We start from the raw sequence: 15,888 nt of genomic DNA, 5'->3' as shown, positions 1-15,888 counted from the left end.
AAGTGGTCTCAGTTCCCTTTGTTTGCAGATCTCCTCCTTGAGAGGAGCCCTTTTCATAAACTTGTGTTTTCTTTCGTCACTTAAACACCTCCCTAACTTCAAAGGCTGGGAACAGCACTTGGCTCTGTGGCTCCCGGCCCCCCTGCACACACGATTTCCCCCCATCCATTGTCCTGCCAGGGAAGGATTATTAAATTGTTGATGGAGCTGAACAATGGTTCTGTTCAAAGGCAGACATGCGAACGCCACTTCTTTTCTCCTTGACACAAGAGCTTTAATACCCAGGAACAATGAGAGGCAGCCACCAAGGAGCAAACACTGGAGAGGACTCACAAAGCCAGGCTGGTATTCCCAAATCCCTGTGCACATGAACTGGTGCTCCTTGGAGTGCTCCCCGTGGCTGTAGCTGAGGTGAGAAGACTGGCCATGCTGAAAATTAATTAGAAATAATCCAATTATTGCCTGTTAATACTGGCTTGTGTGATTAGGACATGAGCAAGGGGCGGGAGAGGACCACCCTTTACACAGAATCATGGAATTAAGGTTGGAAAAAACCTCGGAGATCATCAAGTCCAACCATTCCCCAGCACTGCCAAGGCCACCACTAACCCCTGTCCCCAAATGGACACGGCTTTGAAACCCCTCCAGGGTGACTCCACCACTGCCCTGGGCAGCTCTGCCAGGGCTTGGCCATCCTTCAGGGAAGAAATTTTCCCTGATGTCCATCTTGAACCTCTTCTGGTGCAACCTGAGGCCACTCACCCTGGGAGCAGCTCCTGATTTCCCATTTGCCCTCTCCTGTCAGGGAGTTGTGCAGAGCCACAGAGTGTGCCCTCAGCCTCCTTTTCTGCAGCCGAGCCCCTTTCCAGCCCGTCCCTGGGCGGGTGCTTGTTCCCGGTGCCGCGCTGGCAGCGGGCTGCTCCCGCGGCTCCGCTCCTGGCGCTCGGGGCGTGCCGGGCACACACGGCTCCAGCCGGGCCGTGCCTCCGGAGCAGCTCTGCGAGCCTGCAGTGAGGATCCTTCCCTGCACTGCGCAGCCTCAGGCTCTGACATTTTGTGCTGCACAGGCTCCTTTCCGATCGCTTATCGCCTCAGCTGCTTGCCAATACCACAGCTGCGATTTTCCATGCTGGGTTCCCCTCAGGTTGATTTCTTTCTCTGTTTTTCATAAGTTTTAGCCGAGCTGTTCCAGCTAGTTTTGGAGAACAAGCCGTGCTGCCTCAGCCCTGCTAACAAAGTGATTATGAAAATTTCCTTTCAAGATCCATTAGCTTAACCACACTTTGGGAGGGAGGTGTGGGATTCGGCATAGGGGCTGCTTGTCCCAAAATGTGCACTGAATGTACCTCAGAACACATCCCTGGGGAGCTGCGCCCACACTGCCCTGTGTGGCCTTCAGACAACAGCATTCCCAGGGTTTATCCATCGAGGGATTGGATTCCAACTGACAAAGGAGGTTTAGATTGGATATCAGGGAAAAAATCTTTCCCTGTGAAGGTGGTGAGGCCTTGAGGTTGCCCAGAGAAGCTGTGGCTGCCCCTGAATCCCTGGAAGTGTCCAAGGCCAGGTTGGATGGGGCTTGGAGCAGCCTGGGGTAGTGAAAGGTCTCCCTGCCCATGGCAGGGAACAAGATGAGCTTTGAGGTTCCTTCCAACCCAAACTATTCTGTGATTCCATGATCCTTTGATCCATGTTCTCTTTTGGAGACCAGCAAGGGTTTGCTGCCATTGCTTCGTGGACATCCATCCTGTTCCCTGATTTACATCCATCAGTTGCTCGGTGGCCTCCCTCCTGGACATCTCCCAGTGCTCTGTGGTCCCCAGTTTTCTTTGGGAAGCTGGGTTCAGCATGGCTGGGATTGTCCTTTTCCTCTGGGAGGGTTGGGCATGGCTGGCTCTGCTCTGGGACTCCGGGGTCAGGGTGTACCTGAGGGTGCCTTGCTGGGAGCCCAGGGGTGCCCAGGCGGGCAAGGAGGCCGTGGGCACCTGGCCTGGATCAAAACCAGTGTGACAGCAGGAGCAGGGCAGGGCCTGTCCCCTGTGCTGGCACTGCTGGGGGACCTCGAGGGCTGTGCCCAGTTCTGGCCCCTCATGGCCAGAGAGCCCTGGAGGGGCTGGAGCGTGTCCAGGGCAGGGAACGGAGCTGGGAAGGGGCTGGAGCCCCAGGAGAGGCTGAGGGAGCTGGGAAGGGGCTCAGCCTGGAGAAAAAGAGGCTCAGGGGGGCCTTGTGGCTCTGCACAGCTCCTGACAGGGGGGGACAGCCGGGGGGGTTGGGCTCTGCTCCCAGGGAACAGGGACAGGAGGAGAGGGAACGGCCTCAGGCTGGGCCAGGGCAGGCTCAGGGTGGGCAGCAGCAGGAATTTCCCCATGGAAAGGGGGGTCAGGGATTGGGAGGAGCTGCCCAGGGGGGTTTGGAGTGCCCATCCCTGGAGGTGTCCCAGGAAGGGCTGGAGGTGGCACTGAGTGCTCTGGGCTGGGCACAAGGAGGGGATCAGGCACGGCTTGGATTTGATGATCCTGGAGGGCTTTTCCAACCTTGGTGATTCTGGGATTCTGTGGGAGAGCTGTTCTGGGAGATGGAGCCAGTCTCAAGTGCCTCCCACCAAGGCATTTCCTTGGCTCATTCCCAGGCTGTGACACCGCCCAGGTCACCCAGGAGCAGAGCTGTCCCCTGTCCCCCCACGCATGGCACAGGGTGGCACACTGGGGTCCCTCGCTGTCCCGGTCCCCAGCCAGCACAGAGGGACTCTTCCTTTATCTTCTTCTCCCTTTGATTGTCCTTCCCAGGGCCCGTTCCTCCCTTCTCCTGCTCTTCCTGGCGAGCTGGCAGAGGCTGCCTCAAGCTCCAGTGCCCTCTGTGATGAGCTGCTGCCAGCCAGGGAAGCAGGCTGCAGCTTTAATTAAATGATAAGGGCAGAGCTCCGGAAGTGGGGAGCAGAAGTGGGGAGATAAGTACAGCGGTGTCTGCCACCACACTTGCCCAGGCTCTTTCTAATTAGCTTTGAGAAGCTCTGGAGAGGCAGATTAACCCTTGCAGGTGCTGGGTGAGCGCTGGGGTGCAGCAGGAGGAGGGTGCCCAGGCCAGCCCCTGGTGCAATGCCGTGGGTTGGGTGGGGTGGGCTGGAAGGGACCCTCTGTGCTCCCCCCAGCCCGGGGCAGAGGGGACAGGTCAGGGAGGATCAGACCTGGCCTTTCACAGGCTCAGGCACTTTCAAAGATCAAGGATTATGTGCTCAGGTTCCCCCTGGAAGAAGCATTTGCTGCTGTGACATCCCCCTGCTGGGTGGGGAGACTGTCCCCAGCCCCACAGGGCACAATCCTGCCATGGCTCAGGTCTCCAGCCCCTCTGGAACCACGACCAGCGATTGTCTGAGAGCTGGGGACCTGGGGACACGGGGTAAGAGGATAACTGTGTGTCACCAACCATGATTATATGGACTGGCAGCTCCCCAGGACCTGGTGCCACCAGGGCCACCACCTGTCCCTCACCCAGGTCCAGCTGAGAGTGAAGTGCACCAGAGGGCTGGGAAGGGCACCTGGGCTGTGTCACCAGGTCAGTGGGGGCTCAGAGTGGCACTGGTGACACTGCTCGTGGTGGCCTGGGCCCTTGTGGTCACACTGGCTGGTAGCACAGGGCACCCGGAGTGTGCCAGGGAGCTCTGGGGTGGCCATTCCCGTGTCCCCAGGGAGCTCTGGGGTGGCCATTCCCGTGTCCCCAGGGAGCTCTGGGACAGCCATTCCCGTGTCCCCAGGGAGCTCTGGGGTGGCCATTCCCGTGTCCCCAGGGAGCTCTGGGGTGGCCATTCCCGTGTCCCCAGGGAGCTCTGGGACAGCCATTCCCATGTCCCCAGGGAGCTCTGGGACAGCCATTCCCGTGTCCCCAGGGAGCTCTGGGACAGCCATTCCCGTGTCCCCAGGGAGCTCTGGGACAGCCATTCCCGTGTCCCCAGGGAGCTCTGGGGTGGCCATTCCCGTGTCCCCAGGGAGCTCTGGGACAGCCATTCCCATGTCCCCAGGGAGCTCTGGGACAGCCATTCCCGTGTCCCCAGGGAGCTCTGGGGTGGCCATTCCCGTGTCCCCAGGGAGCTCTGGGGTGGCCATTCCCGTGTCCCCAGGGAGCTCTGGGACAGCCATTCCCGTGTCCCCAGGGAGGTCCTGCCTGCAGGGGGGGGACAGGCCATCCCCACAGCCCCCTGCGGGGGGAATCCCATGCATCCATCAGCAGGGCCAGGTGGGAATGCAGGCAGGAGCAATCGAGGAGGAATTTGGGCAGCAGGAATGCGCATCCAAGGCATGCATGAGCTGGCAGCCCCCGGGGATGGCAGGTGCTGCTGCTGCCATGGGATTTACATAACCATCATTAGCCCTGTGCTCCCACCTGCCCCAGCTCCTGGGGCAGGGAGGGAAGGAGGGCAGCTCCACTGCCCAAATTCCACGCTTTTAGGGCCTTTGTGCGCCCCTAAAGGAACCTCAGGCATTGTTGCTCACCTGGATGCTGCAGGAGCCAATGCTGGAAGAGGGTTTGGTTATTCCATGGATTGGTTTGGACTCCCCAGCCTTTCTGGTGAATATTTGTGCAATGCCCCTGGTCTGTAGGACAGCCAGAGGATAATGTTGGGATATTAATGGATCCAGGATTTCCCTCCGGACCTGGACTGGGTTATTTTATGCAATGTGAGTGAGGGGATTGCCCAGCAATACCTGTTCCGTGCCTTTGCTTTTGGCTGCTGTGAGTTTGAGCTGCAGGGACCTGATTTTTCATAGAGGGCATGTGCCAGGTACCAAATATTTTGTGCCAGGTACCAAATATTTAGAGAAGTGCCAGTGAAATGTGCCCAGATATTTTATTTCTGGAAGGAGGAGAGAAAATTGCTGGTATTTTTCTCATTAGGAGAGCAACACCCCCATCCTCCAGCCCCTTTTCAGAGGAGGAGTTTTCTGTGATCTCTTGACCCTTTCCTTGTACCTTCCCCAGTTTCTGCAGCCTCTGGGGCAGAGTCTCACTGACAAATCAGCTCCTTCCCTGTTAAATCTCCCAGGTGGTTCTGTCCTCCCCCTGCAAGCCACAAAGGGACCCCAGGGGAAATATTTCCCACCAGAGTGTGACTCTGCTCTGCATCACGAAGCACTTGCAGGAGGAGAATTAAGGCTGCCTGGACAATCCTAATTTTGGCATTTCCTAACCTTTGAACCCTGTAATCCTATTTAGGTGCTTCTTAGCATAATTATTCAGCAGTTTAATGTAATAATTCTGCTTTTTATAGTCCAGTGAAGGTTGAAGCCCCTCTGTGCCAGGGTAGGAGATCATGGGGGTGGCACCACGACCACAAAATCTCTTATAGAGGGGTTGAATTTGTTTTGCTGGGTATCACAGGGAAGCTGTGGGGTGATGGGGATTTTGGGAGCCCTCAGTGTGTTGCTGAGCCCTGCAGGAGCATGCTCAGTGTCCGGGAACGTCCATCTGGGTGCTCTGCCTGCCGTTGCTGTGGCGATGTGGCCGCTGTGACTGCAGCAGGAAGGTGGCTCCTCCGGCTCCAGCACACGCGGGAAAACACATCCCCTGGGAGCCAGGAAAAGGGAAAACACATCCCCTGGGAGAGCGGGGCAAAGGAAAACACATCCCCTGGGAGCCAGGAAAAGGGAAAACACATCCCCTGGGAGAGCGGGGCAAAGGAAAACACATCCCCTGGGAGCCAGGAAAAGGGAAAACACATCCCCTGGGAGAGCGGGGCAAAGGAAAACACATCCCCTGGGAGCCAGGAAAAGGGAAAACACATCCCCTGGGAGAGCGGGGCAAAGGAAAACACATCCCTTGGGAGGCAGAAGGGAAGAACACATCCCCTGGGAGTGGGGAAAGGGAAGAACACATCCCCTGGGAGTGGGGAAAGGGAAGAACACATCCCCTGGGAGCAGGGAAAGCGCCCCAGCCCCAGCCAGCTGTGCTGGCGATGCTGAGCCTGGTGGGTTCATCTGTCCACATCCCTTCCTGGGATCCCTCGGCAGGGGCTGGGAAGCCGTTTGCAGCTCTGGAGTGCTGGGATATCCTCCAGGGGCTGGGGGCTGCTCCGTGAGCGCAGCTGGGGGCCGGCAGCCCATTCCCTTCAGGGCGAGCTGTCCGTGCTGCTCGGAGCCGCTGCTGTTCGGCACAAGGGCAGAGCCAGCGGGGCGGGAGGGGCCGGGGGGATGCTGGGGCTGTGTTCCATCTCCTGACTCCGGAGCCCCGGAGAAGCCCGGGCAGCTCGGGGGATGCATGGAAGAGCGGGTGTTGCTCCTTCTTGCCCCGGGAGTCGGAGGTGTGGCTTGGAGCCGCAGCCACCACCTCGGTGGGCAGTGCCGGGTCGGGCTCCGATACCGGGAGCCATCTGGAGCGAGGGTGGGAAGTTTGGGAAGCCATCTGGCTGGGTGTTGTAGTGCGAGGATTGGTCCCGCAGCCGTCTGGCTGGGTGTTGCAGCGCTAGCGGCGGTCCTGCAAGCCGCCTGCACCGGGAGGGGGTGCGGGAGCCGCGGCTGGGGCCGCGGGGGCTGCCCTGGGCTGCGGGGAGCTCCGGCCCCTGCTCCCGCTCCCGAGCGCTCCGTGCCCATCCGTGCCCGCTGTGGGGACATTGCTGAGCTCTGGGCTTGTCCACGGGAATATGGGCCAGGAATGGGTGAGGAGACGCGGGAGGGATCCTGCATCCAAAGGGTGTCCTGGGGGATCAGCCAGGCAGAGATTGTCCTGCTCTGCTCTGGGCTGGGGCAGCTCGGGTGCCACAACATCAGAGAGCCAAAGCTGTTCCGGAGTGTCCAAAGGAGGGGCCGGGCTGGGGAAGGCTCTGCAGGGGCCACCCGAGGAGAGCTGAGGGCACTGGGCTGGTTCAGCTGCAGCAGAGGAGCCGAGGGCAGAGCTCAGGGAAGGAGGGAACGGCTGCAGGGGGAGCTTTGGGATGGACATCAGGGAAAGGTTCTTCCCCAGAGGGTGCTGGCACTGCCCAGGCTCCCCAGGGAATGAGCACGGCCCGAGGCTGCCAGAGCTCCAGGAGCCTTTGGACACCAGGGGTGCACAGGGGGATTGTTGGGGTGTCTGGGCAGGGCCAGGAGCTGGACTGGATGATCCCAGTGAGTCCCTTCAGCTCAGAATATTCCATGATTCCCTGCTGGGATAATGCACTGGCTGTGCCCCCCTCATTTGGGTACCGTGAAGGGGGACCTTGTCTCTGGGCCTTGTGAAGGAGATCCTGGCTCCAGAGGCACCTGCAGCACAGCTCCCCTCTCCCAACAGCCCTGGAAAGGGGAAAACGTGTTGGGAATGAGGCACGGAGCTTCTGTTCCCTGCAGGAAGCTCCTGCTGGGATGGGATGGGATGGGATAGGATAGGATAGGATAGGATAGGATAGGATAGGATAGGATAGGGATAGGATAGGATAGGATAGGATAGGATAGGATAGGATAGGATAGGGATAGGATAGGATAGGATAGGATAGGATAGGATAGGATAGGATAGGATAGGACAGGATAGGACAGGACAGCAATGGGGCTAGCCAGTGTAAGAACATGGAATGTTGGACTGCACAATCCCAGCTGTTCCTAAGGGCGTCTGAGGAGGGAGGGGAGCAGCAGCACTGGTGCCTGGAGGAAGCAGCTCCGCAGGGAAGTGGTATCTGGAGGGAGCAGCGCTGTAAAACATGGAACCTGGGGGAGATGGCTCCACTGCAGCAGCGCTGCCTGCAGGGAAGGCAGCAGCGGGGGCAGGCACACCTGGAGGCAGCAGCAGCACAGAACATGGCACCTGCAGGACGTGGCACCCTGGGGGACCCGTACCTGGAGGCACAGCGCCGTGGGGGATGGCACTTCCCGGGAATGGCGCTGCGGGGAATGGCACCTGGAGGGAGCAGCGCCGTGGGAGAGCTGTGCCTTCGGGAGTGCGCCGTGGGGGACACACCTGGGGGGACACACCTGGGAGGACACGCCTGTGGGGAGTGGCGCTGCGGGAGAGTGGCACCTGTGGAGAACACTGGCACGGCAGGATGGGACCTGCCAGCAGCTCTGCCATGGGCAGCGGGGAGCAGGATTCCTGGGAATGGTTCCTGGAGGAGCCATGGTGCAGGAGAACGGCACCAGGAATGGTGAAATGGGGAATGGTGCCGACTGCCAGGAGCTGTGGGGCAGCAAGGGAGTCCTTGTTGCACAGGGAGGGGGGACAGTGCTGCTGGGAGCTGATGTCATGGGGGCCACCACTGTCAGGGACATCCCAGAGGGGTCTGCAGAGCCCTGAGGGCTTGGAATGGGAGAGGAGGCATTTCCAGCATGGCCAAGCTGCCTCTCCTGGGAGCACTGCCCCTTTCCCTGGCTCAGGACAGACCTTTGGAACCCCTGGCACCCTGGGGTGCAGTGTGGGACCTGCTTTGTCCCTCTGTCCCCAGGGCCAGCACAGGTCAGGCCTTTGGGGCTCTGCTCTTGGGGCAGCTGGCTGGAACGAGTTCTCCCCAGGGAGGGAAGAAGGCTCTTTCTGATCCCAGCTTAGGGAAAGCATCTGGTTTTCCTCCCAGCTCCTCTCCCCACACTCCCCTTCCCCATTTCCCCACACCACGGAGCCTCTCCAGTCCCTCCTGGCATGCTGTGCTTCCCTCCTCCCCTTTCCTGGGCTTCTCTGCATCCTCTGCCATGCTCTGCTCTGTCACAGCCCCACTGCCTCCCCTCCCAGAGCCGCTCCAGCACTTTCCCTCCCTTCCAAGACTTCTCCTGTGCTGCATCATCAATCCCTGCTCTCCCTGCACTGACACAAGTGGAAGACACGGGAGGACCAAACCAGGCTGGGGATAAAAACCAGGCTGGCATAAAAAACGTGCTCGGGGCTGGCTCTCAGCCTCTGCTTGGAGCTCCCAGGCTTGCAGAGGGCCAGGAAACCTCTGCCCATCTCCTGCAGGAGATGGAAGTGCTGCTGGCTGAGGCTGCTGCTTTTGTCTTGTTCCCAAAGTGCCCCAGAGCTTTGCTGGAATCCCCCAGAAAGGTTTTGGAGGAGCCCTGTGACGGGATGAGCTCCTGCCCTGGGTGGGGAGAGAGGGAGACAGGAATAATTAGCAGCAGCACCAATTTGTGCCTCTTCCCAGAGGAGCCAATCTGGCATCTCTGAGGGGGTCCTGGTGTAAAACCAAAGGGATCTGACTTTTCCTGCCCTGGGTTCATCCCTAAGGAGGAGAATGCCCCGAGGCAGCTGACAAGGGGATGCCAGAGAGAGGCAAAGCTGCAGGAAGGGGGGAGCCAGGAGGATGTGAGGGTTGTGAATGCCCAAGCAACCACTTCCCTGCCTGGGAAGCACAATCTGGTGGCCTGGAATAACCAGGATGGGCCAAAGCTCAGGAAAACACGGCAGCTACACAAAGCTTTACTTGGTGTGCCCAGGACACCCTGATACCAGAGAGGGCGTGGCCGTCCTCTTCAGCCCTGGGAATGTTGTCACATCCCAGGGCCTCAGAGGCACAAAAGTGCCTTTTGGGTGGAGGAGGGAAATCCCCAGTACCCCTTGTGCACCCCAAGGTGCGAGCCTGCCTCCTCACCACCCCACAAAATTGGGGAAAATCTATGGGCAAAATTGCCACCAAGGAGGGATTTGTCCTTGTCTGGTGGCACATTGGAGTTCCTGAGCCACCAGCATGTGCTGGGAATTAGGCCATGGGGTCGTGTTTTCCCTCAGTCCCAGCTATTTAGGAATTCCACCCTGCCCCGTTCCGGGCTCATGGCACAGAATCCGCTCCTCAGCGGCTCCGCAAGCGAGGGGACAACGCTGGAAAAGGGTTCAGTGCCAGGAGCAGACAATGGGTAGAGCAGAATAAAAGATCCTGAACACAGCGTTCCTGCTTGATCCTGCCATTCCCAAGCTGCTGCTGGCACAAGGAAATCTCTGTAGCTTTGTTCCCTGCAGAGGTGGATTTTATTGCAGTCCTGCCAGTCCCCTCTGCGGGCTCGGCAAAGCTCCTTCTGCCCCATGAAGAGGGGATGGCTCCCACCCACTCCCCTGGGAGCACAGAGCACCAGGACCTTTCTGCAAGAGGAAAGGACATCCAGGAGGAAAGTTGGTGAGGAAAGGATGGCGATAATTCCTCATGGACACAAGGGGAAGACCACAGAACATGACCTCAAAGTGCCCAAGCCATTGCGTGGCCACTGGAGCATCCTGTGGTTCTGAGAGGAAAACCTGGTGGATCCTCTTGGGTTCAGATTCCGTTCTCTGCTTCTGCTTGCCAGAGTAGGGATGAAACGGAGCCGTTGTGCCTCTGGTTTTGTATCTCACGTGGGAGAGAGAATTGAGGCGATTCCCCAGGAAATAGGGCAGCTGGTGCACGGCCAGCCCCAAGGACGTCCCTGCCAAGCCGCGCTCTCGTGCTGTCCATGCCACCGCCGTGTCCCCTGGGCTGCTTTTGTGCTGCTGCTTTTTGTCCCCGCAGAGTGAGCATGGCTGTCCCCTGCACCGCGAGTAGGGCGGAGCATCCTGCTGGGATGTATCCGAGTGTGGATCCGTGTGTGTGTCCATGCGTGTGTATCCATGTGTGTGTCCATGCGTGTGTATCCATGTGTGTGTCCATGCGTGTGTATCCATGTGTGTGTCCATGTGTGTGTCTGTGTGTGGGTATCCCTGCATGTATCCATGTGTGTATCCCTGTGAGTGTGTCCATGTGTGTATCCATGTGTGTGTCCATGCGTGTATCCCTGTGTGTGTATCCATGTGTGTGTCCATGTGTGTATCCCTCTCTGTGTTTATCCATGTGTGTGTATCCATGTGTGTTTATCCGTGTGTGTATCCATGTGTGTGTCCCTGTTTGTGTATTCATGTGTGTGTATCCGTGTGTATCTGTGTGTGTGAATCCATGTGTGTATCCCTGTGTGCATCCATGTCTGTATCCCTGTGTGTGTATCCCTGTGTGTGTATCCATGTGTGTATCCCTGTGTGTGTATTCCTGTGTGTGTATCCCTGCGTGTGTATCCCAGTGTGTATTCCTGCGTGTGTATCCATGTGTGTATCCCTGTGTGTGTATTCCTGTGTGTGTATCCCTGTGTGTGTATATCCCTGTGTGTATCCCTGTGTGTGTATCCGTGTGTGTATCCCTGTGTGTGTATATCCCTGTGTGTATCCCTGTGTGTGTATCCCTGTGTGTATCCCTGTGTGTGTATCCCAGTGTGTATTCCTGCGTGTGTATCCATGTGTGTATCCATGCGTGTATCCCTGTGTGTATCCATGTGTGTGTATCCATGTGTGTATCCATGTGTGTGTATCCATGTGTGTGTATCCATGTGTGTATCCATGTGTGTGTATCCCTGCGTGTATCCGTGTGTGTATCCCTGTGTGTATCCCTGTGTGTCTATCCGTGTGTGTATCCCTGTGTGTATCCCTGTGTGTATCCATGTGTGTATCCCTGTGTGTGTATCCCTGTGTGTATCCCTGTGTGTATCCGTGTGTGTATCCCTGTGTGTGTATCCCTGTGTGTATCCCTGTGCGTATCCGTGCGTGTATCCCTGTGTGTGTGCACAGCCCCAACCCCTCTGCGTGCCCGAGTTTCTGGTGTCACACCCAGGTGGCCTCCAGCCACCCCGTGCGAGTCCCGCCAGGGCCCCTGGGCTCCAGGGAGGATCAGGGTAAAGCTGGAGCAAGGAGTGAGGGAGGAGCAGCGGTGGCCGAGCGGCCTCCAGGAGGCTGGAGCAGGGCCAGGAGAGGCCAAGGAGGCAGCGGGGACCAGGGGGACAGGGGGTGGCAGAGGCTGACGGGGGTGTGGAGGCCGGGGCTGTGCACTGATGTGACGCTGTCGTCCTTTTTCTGCCCCTCATCAGAGTCCCCTGAGCGGAGCAGGCTGTGAAGGGGGGCTGCCATCAGGTATGTCCGTGTGGCTCCCGCCAGGATGTCCCAGCTGCCAGGGGGAGCCCCCGTGGGTGCCAGGGATGGAATGTGGGCACAGGCCCCAGGGGGAAAACTGGGCTGCCTCAGCCCCCCCGCTGAGGGTTTGGGGAGCGTCACTGGGGGCTGCTTTAGGGCAAGATGTGCTCACACAATGGTTGGCTGCTGACTTCACCCCTTCATCCATGCCGGTGTCGAGCATTCCCAGCATTGTCTGGAGCCTTCTCCTGCGTCCTGTGTGTGAAAGCTGTGCCAGGGTGACTCGGGTGTGTGGCAGTCCCAAACTGGTGGCAGGAGGGAGCGTTGGCCAGGGCAGAAACCCCATCATGGGGCTCTAGTTTGCTTCTTCCCAGGGCTCAGGGAGCATCTGTGGGTCTGCCCTGCTTTTGGGATGGGGGAATTTTGTGGACCAGTGTGTGTCCCACGGGAAGGGGGTGCCCCACAGGTCCCCAGAGCTCCTTAGCATCTCCCTCCATCACTCTGTCAGTGGAGAGAACTCCACGGTGGTGGAGACACGGAGAGGATTTTTGGGAACCACAGGGACATCTGGAAGTCTGAGCAGCCTCAAGGTCATGAGCAGCCCCTGCTTCCACCCCAGCATCAGCACCAGGCTGGATCTGCTTGTGGCAGCAGGCGGTGACGTGTCCCGGAGCACTCTGTGGGTCCCAAATTGGGGCAGAAATCAAGGACTGGCTCATGACTGGGATGGCTCTGAGGGACACTCAGCTCTGCATGGAAGTGCCAAGTTCTGGCCTCAGAAGCCTCATGACAGGTGCTGCCAGTGCCAAGAACACCTGGCCAAGGCTCAGGGACACCTGGGGCAGGGGTGGCTGGTGTGTGAGGACACCAGTACGTGGATTGGTCTAGCTGGTGCTCAGTGTTCTGGCTGTGCCAGGAGAAGCCCTTGGGTGCTGGGCTCCCTCAGGGGCAGGGGTTTGGTGCACAGGGCACCCCTGGCATCTCCACAGGGCACCCCATGGCATCTCCAGCCTCTCTCAGGGTGGGCATGGCTTTGCCTCCGTGTGCTCGGAGATTTCAGGCTCCACATGAGACCAGGACTTTTGGCTGGGCTTGTGGCTCCTGCTGAGGGAGCCAGGGGAGGCTGGAATGTGGCCTGGAATGCCCAGTGGGAGCAGGGCAGGGATGCCCGAGGGTGCTGCCCAGGACACACAGCTGTGCCTCGGGGCTGAGTCCAGGGCAGTTCTGTCTCTGCACAGTGATGCCATCGGTGGTGCCCAAGGGCATTCCTGGATCTTAGCAGGTTCCAAGTGGTGCCTAAATTTCTGGGATCAAGCCTGGTGTGGCAGCGTGTGTCCTGCTGTGCAAATCCAAGCTGTGGAGCCTCCCTGTGCAATCCTGGTCTCCAAAGGGGCTTGGGCAGCTCTGCCCTGTGCTCTGCCTCTTGTTTCTCTGTGCCTTTGGGTTTCCCTCCCTGCTCTGCTTTGCTCCCATTTTTTTGTCCATGGGTCTGGCTCCTGGGATGTCCGTGTGTCCACCTCTTGGGGTGTCTGTGTGTCCAGCTCCTGGGGTGTCCATGGGTTTGGCTCCTGGGGTGTCTGTGAGTCTGGCTGTCCCTCCCAGCATGGGTAGGACAGAGATGTCCAGTCCCTGCTCCTCATCCCTGCATCCCGAGGCAGAGTTCCCGAGGCGAGGTACCCGAGGTGGGGTTCCTGAGGTGTTGTACCCAAGGCAGGGTTCCTGAGCCAGGGTTACCGAGGTGGGGTTCCCGAGGCAGGGTTCCCAAGGCAGGGTTCCTGAGCCGGGGTTCCTGAGGCAGGGTTCCCGAGCCAGGGTTCCCGAGATGCGCTTCCTGAGCTGGGGTTCCCAAGGCAGCGTTTCCAAGGCAGGGTTCCCAAAGCAGGGTTCCCAAGCCGGGGTTCCCAAGGCAGGGTTCCCAAGGCAGGGTTCCCAAGCCGGGGTTCCCAAGGAAGGGTTCCCAAGGCAGGGTTCCTGAGCCGGGGTTCCTGAGGCAGGGTTCTGAGGCAGGGTTCCCGAGCCGGGGTTCCCGAGATGCGGTTCCTGAGCTGGGGTTCCCAAGGCAGCGTTCCCAAGGCAGGGTTCCCAAGGCAGGGTTCTCAAGGCAGGGTTCCCAAGGCAGGGTTCCCAAGGAAGGGTTCCCAAGCTGGGGTACCTGAGGCAGGGTTCCTGAGGCAGGGTTCCCGAGCCGGGGTTCCCGGGGGTAACGCCGCTGTCTCTTGTTCCCCACAGATCTCCGGCCTCTGCCCGATGTAGCCATGACTGGGACCTGCACCCGGGAGTGCACAGAGTTCGGCCACTCCGACACCTGCTGGATGCCTGGCCAGTCCTCCCCCAGCCGCAGGCCCAAGAACGCCCTCAAACTCTCCACTTTTGTGCCTTACCAAGACAGAGGGAGTCAAGAGCAAGTCGGGAACGGCAGCCCCAGACTGTCAGAAGAGCGCAGCACCAAAATGGCCAACCTCCGCCTGCTCCCCACGTACAGTGCCTTCTCCAATAGTAGCCATGAGCCCTGCAAGGACTCTCCCATGGAGGAAATTCCTCTCACCCAGACCTCGGACTTCCAGCCAGCCACCACCCCCTCGGCCCAGACCACCAAGAGGGAGATCTACCTGTGAGGCTGGGCGTGAGGGGCAGGGAGCAGAGGCCAGAGGAACATTTTCCACTTCGATGCTTTATGGCTCCGGCCGCTTCTCCAGGCAGGGGGCTCTGCGGGGAGCAGGGCAGGGCGAGGCAGGGATGAGAGGAGCGCCTTTTTAACCCCGTGTTGCCCGGGGCTGGGGGTGGGTGGGGAGGGTGAAAAGCATCCCAACCCCGATTGCCGAGCATCCCGAACTGCTGCCGGGGAGGGCTGGGCAGGCTCCTGGTGCGGAGGGCACGGAGAAGGGAGAGAAGGGCTTACGTACCAAAGGTCCACGCAGAGCTGGTGGAGTTCCTGGGGCATAGGACGAGGAGTGTCCCCGAGCACGGGGAGCCAGCTGCCTGTCTCTTTGCTGTAGACTCCTGTAAATACGAATCTTATAGGAATGACATTCAAGTCCTGCCTGATCGCAACTTTTTATTGTCCTTGAAACAAAAAAAAAAAAAAGACGTTTAAAGAGAAAACAAAACAAAACAAAAAGCAGACAAAAAAAAAAGAGGAAAAACAAAACAAAACAAAAAAAAAAAAAGAAAAAAAAAAACCCACAGGGAGCAAGTTCCAGCTTTGAATGGTTTCCTGCGTGGAAGAGCCCCTGGGAGCGCAGCGTCCAGCCCGCACTCGTGTTCTATATTGTAAATAGAGATGTGATCAGTCCCTGAAACAGCAGCTGGGGAGCTGGAGGAGAGGGGCAGCATCCTGGCTGGACTGTAGGGACTTTGCTGTTTTTCAGCCTGGATCTCTTTCTGAACGTTGTCACTGTGCCCACAAGCTGCAGGGTCCCTAGGGACTGCCCGGTGCCATAGGTGGGGGCTGCTTTGGGGTGGGGGGGGTCCCCGGTGGTGGCCCTGTGCCTGGCGGGTGGAGGAGGGGTGGGGAAGCCCCCAGTCAAGGGACCGGCTGGGTCCGGGGAGGGGATGTCCCCAGGAAGGGACCGGCTGGGTCCGGAGAAGCCCTCAGTCCGCCTCTGCTGGCAGGGAGGTCGCCAGCGGCTCTGGCTCTCAGCCCATCGCCTCGGGCCTCCTCCGGGGCAGGGGATGCCCACGAGGCCAGGCTGTGCCGTGCCCTCGACCTCCGTCCCATCCGCCTGTAAAGCCACCATTGCCTTTGTGAGGAGGAGCTTTGTCTCAGGGTCACACCGGGGGCCGCCGAGCCCCTGCCCGCTGGACTCCGCTGCCCTTAGGCCACAGGGCCACTCTCACGGGGTCCAGCTTTCTCTTCCATTGTCAAAGGTCCACCGGTCTCCCCGGCAGGTCCCTGCTGCCCCGGTGTCCTCAGCTCCCGTGCAGGGTCCCCACCTGGGGCGGGGGGAGAGGAGCCCCTGCCCCTCACAGGGCTGCCCAGAGGGGGACCCCTGGCTCTGTCGCTGCTCCCTTGGCAGCCGGGGCACAGTCCTGGTTTTGGGGTGCACC

General features: G+C 59.3%; 1 protein-coding gene across 3 annotated transcripts in view; it reads left to right on the top strand.

The window, feature by feature from the left end:
• Positions 1 to 14,958, top strand: part of PCDH1 (protocadherin 1) — a 55,489-nt gene extending 40,531 nt beyond the window's left edge. For 2 of the 3 annotated variants that reach the window (XM_053991334.1, XM_053991333.1), the window contains exon 5: positions 14,071 to 14,958. In XM_053991334.1, coding sequence (XP_053847309.1) covers positions 14,071 to 14,456 — 386 coding nt within the window. In that variant the 3' untranslated portion in view covers positions 14,457 to 14,958. Of the gene's footprint in view, positions 1 to 11,798; positions 11,842 to 14,070 lie in introns of all 3 variants that reach the window. The other variant, XM_053991335.1, reaches the window with a different exon arrangement.
• The last annotated feature ends 930 nt before the right edge of the window (positions 14,959 to 15,888 follow it).

Source organism: Vidua macroura, chromosome 15, assembly GCF_024509145.1.
Source record: "Vidua macroura isolate BioBank_ID:100142 chromosome 15, ASM2450914v1, whole genome shotgun sequence".
Taxonomy (NCBI): Eukaryota; Metazoa; Chordata; class Aves; order Passeriformes; family Viduidae; genus Vidua; species Vidua macroura.
Note: the sequence above shows the minus strand (reverse complement) of the source record. Positions and strands in the feature narration are given on the sequence as shown.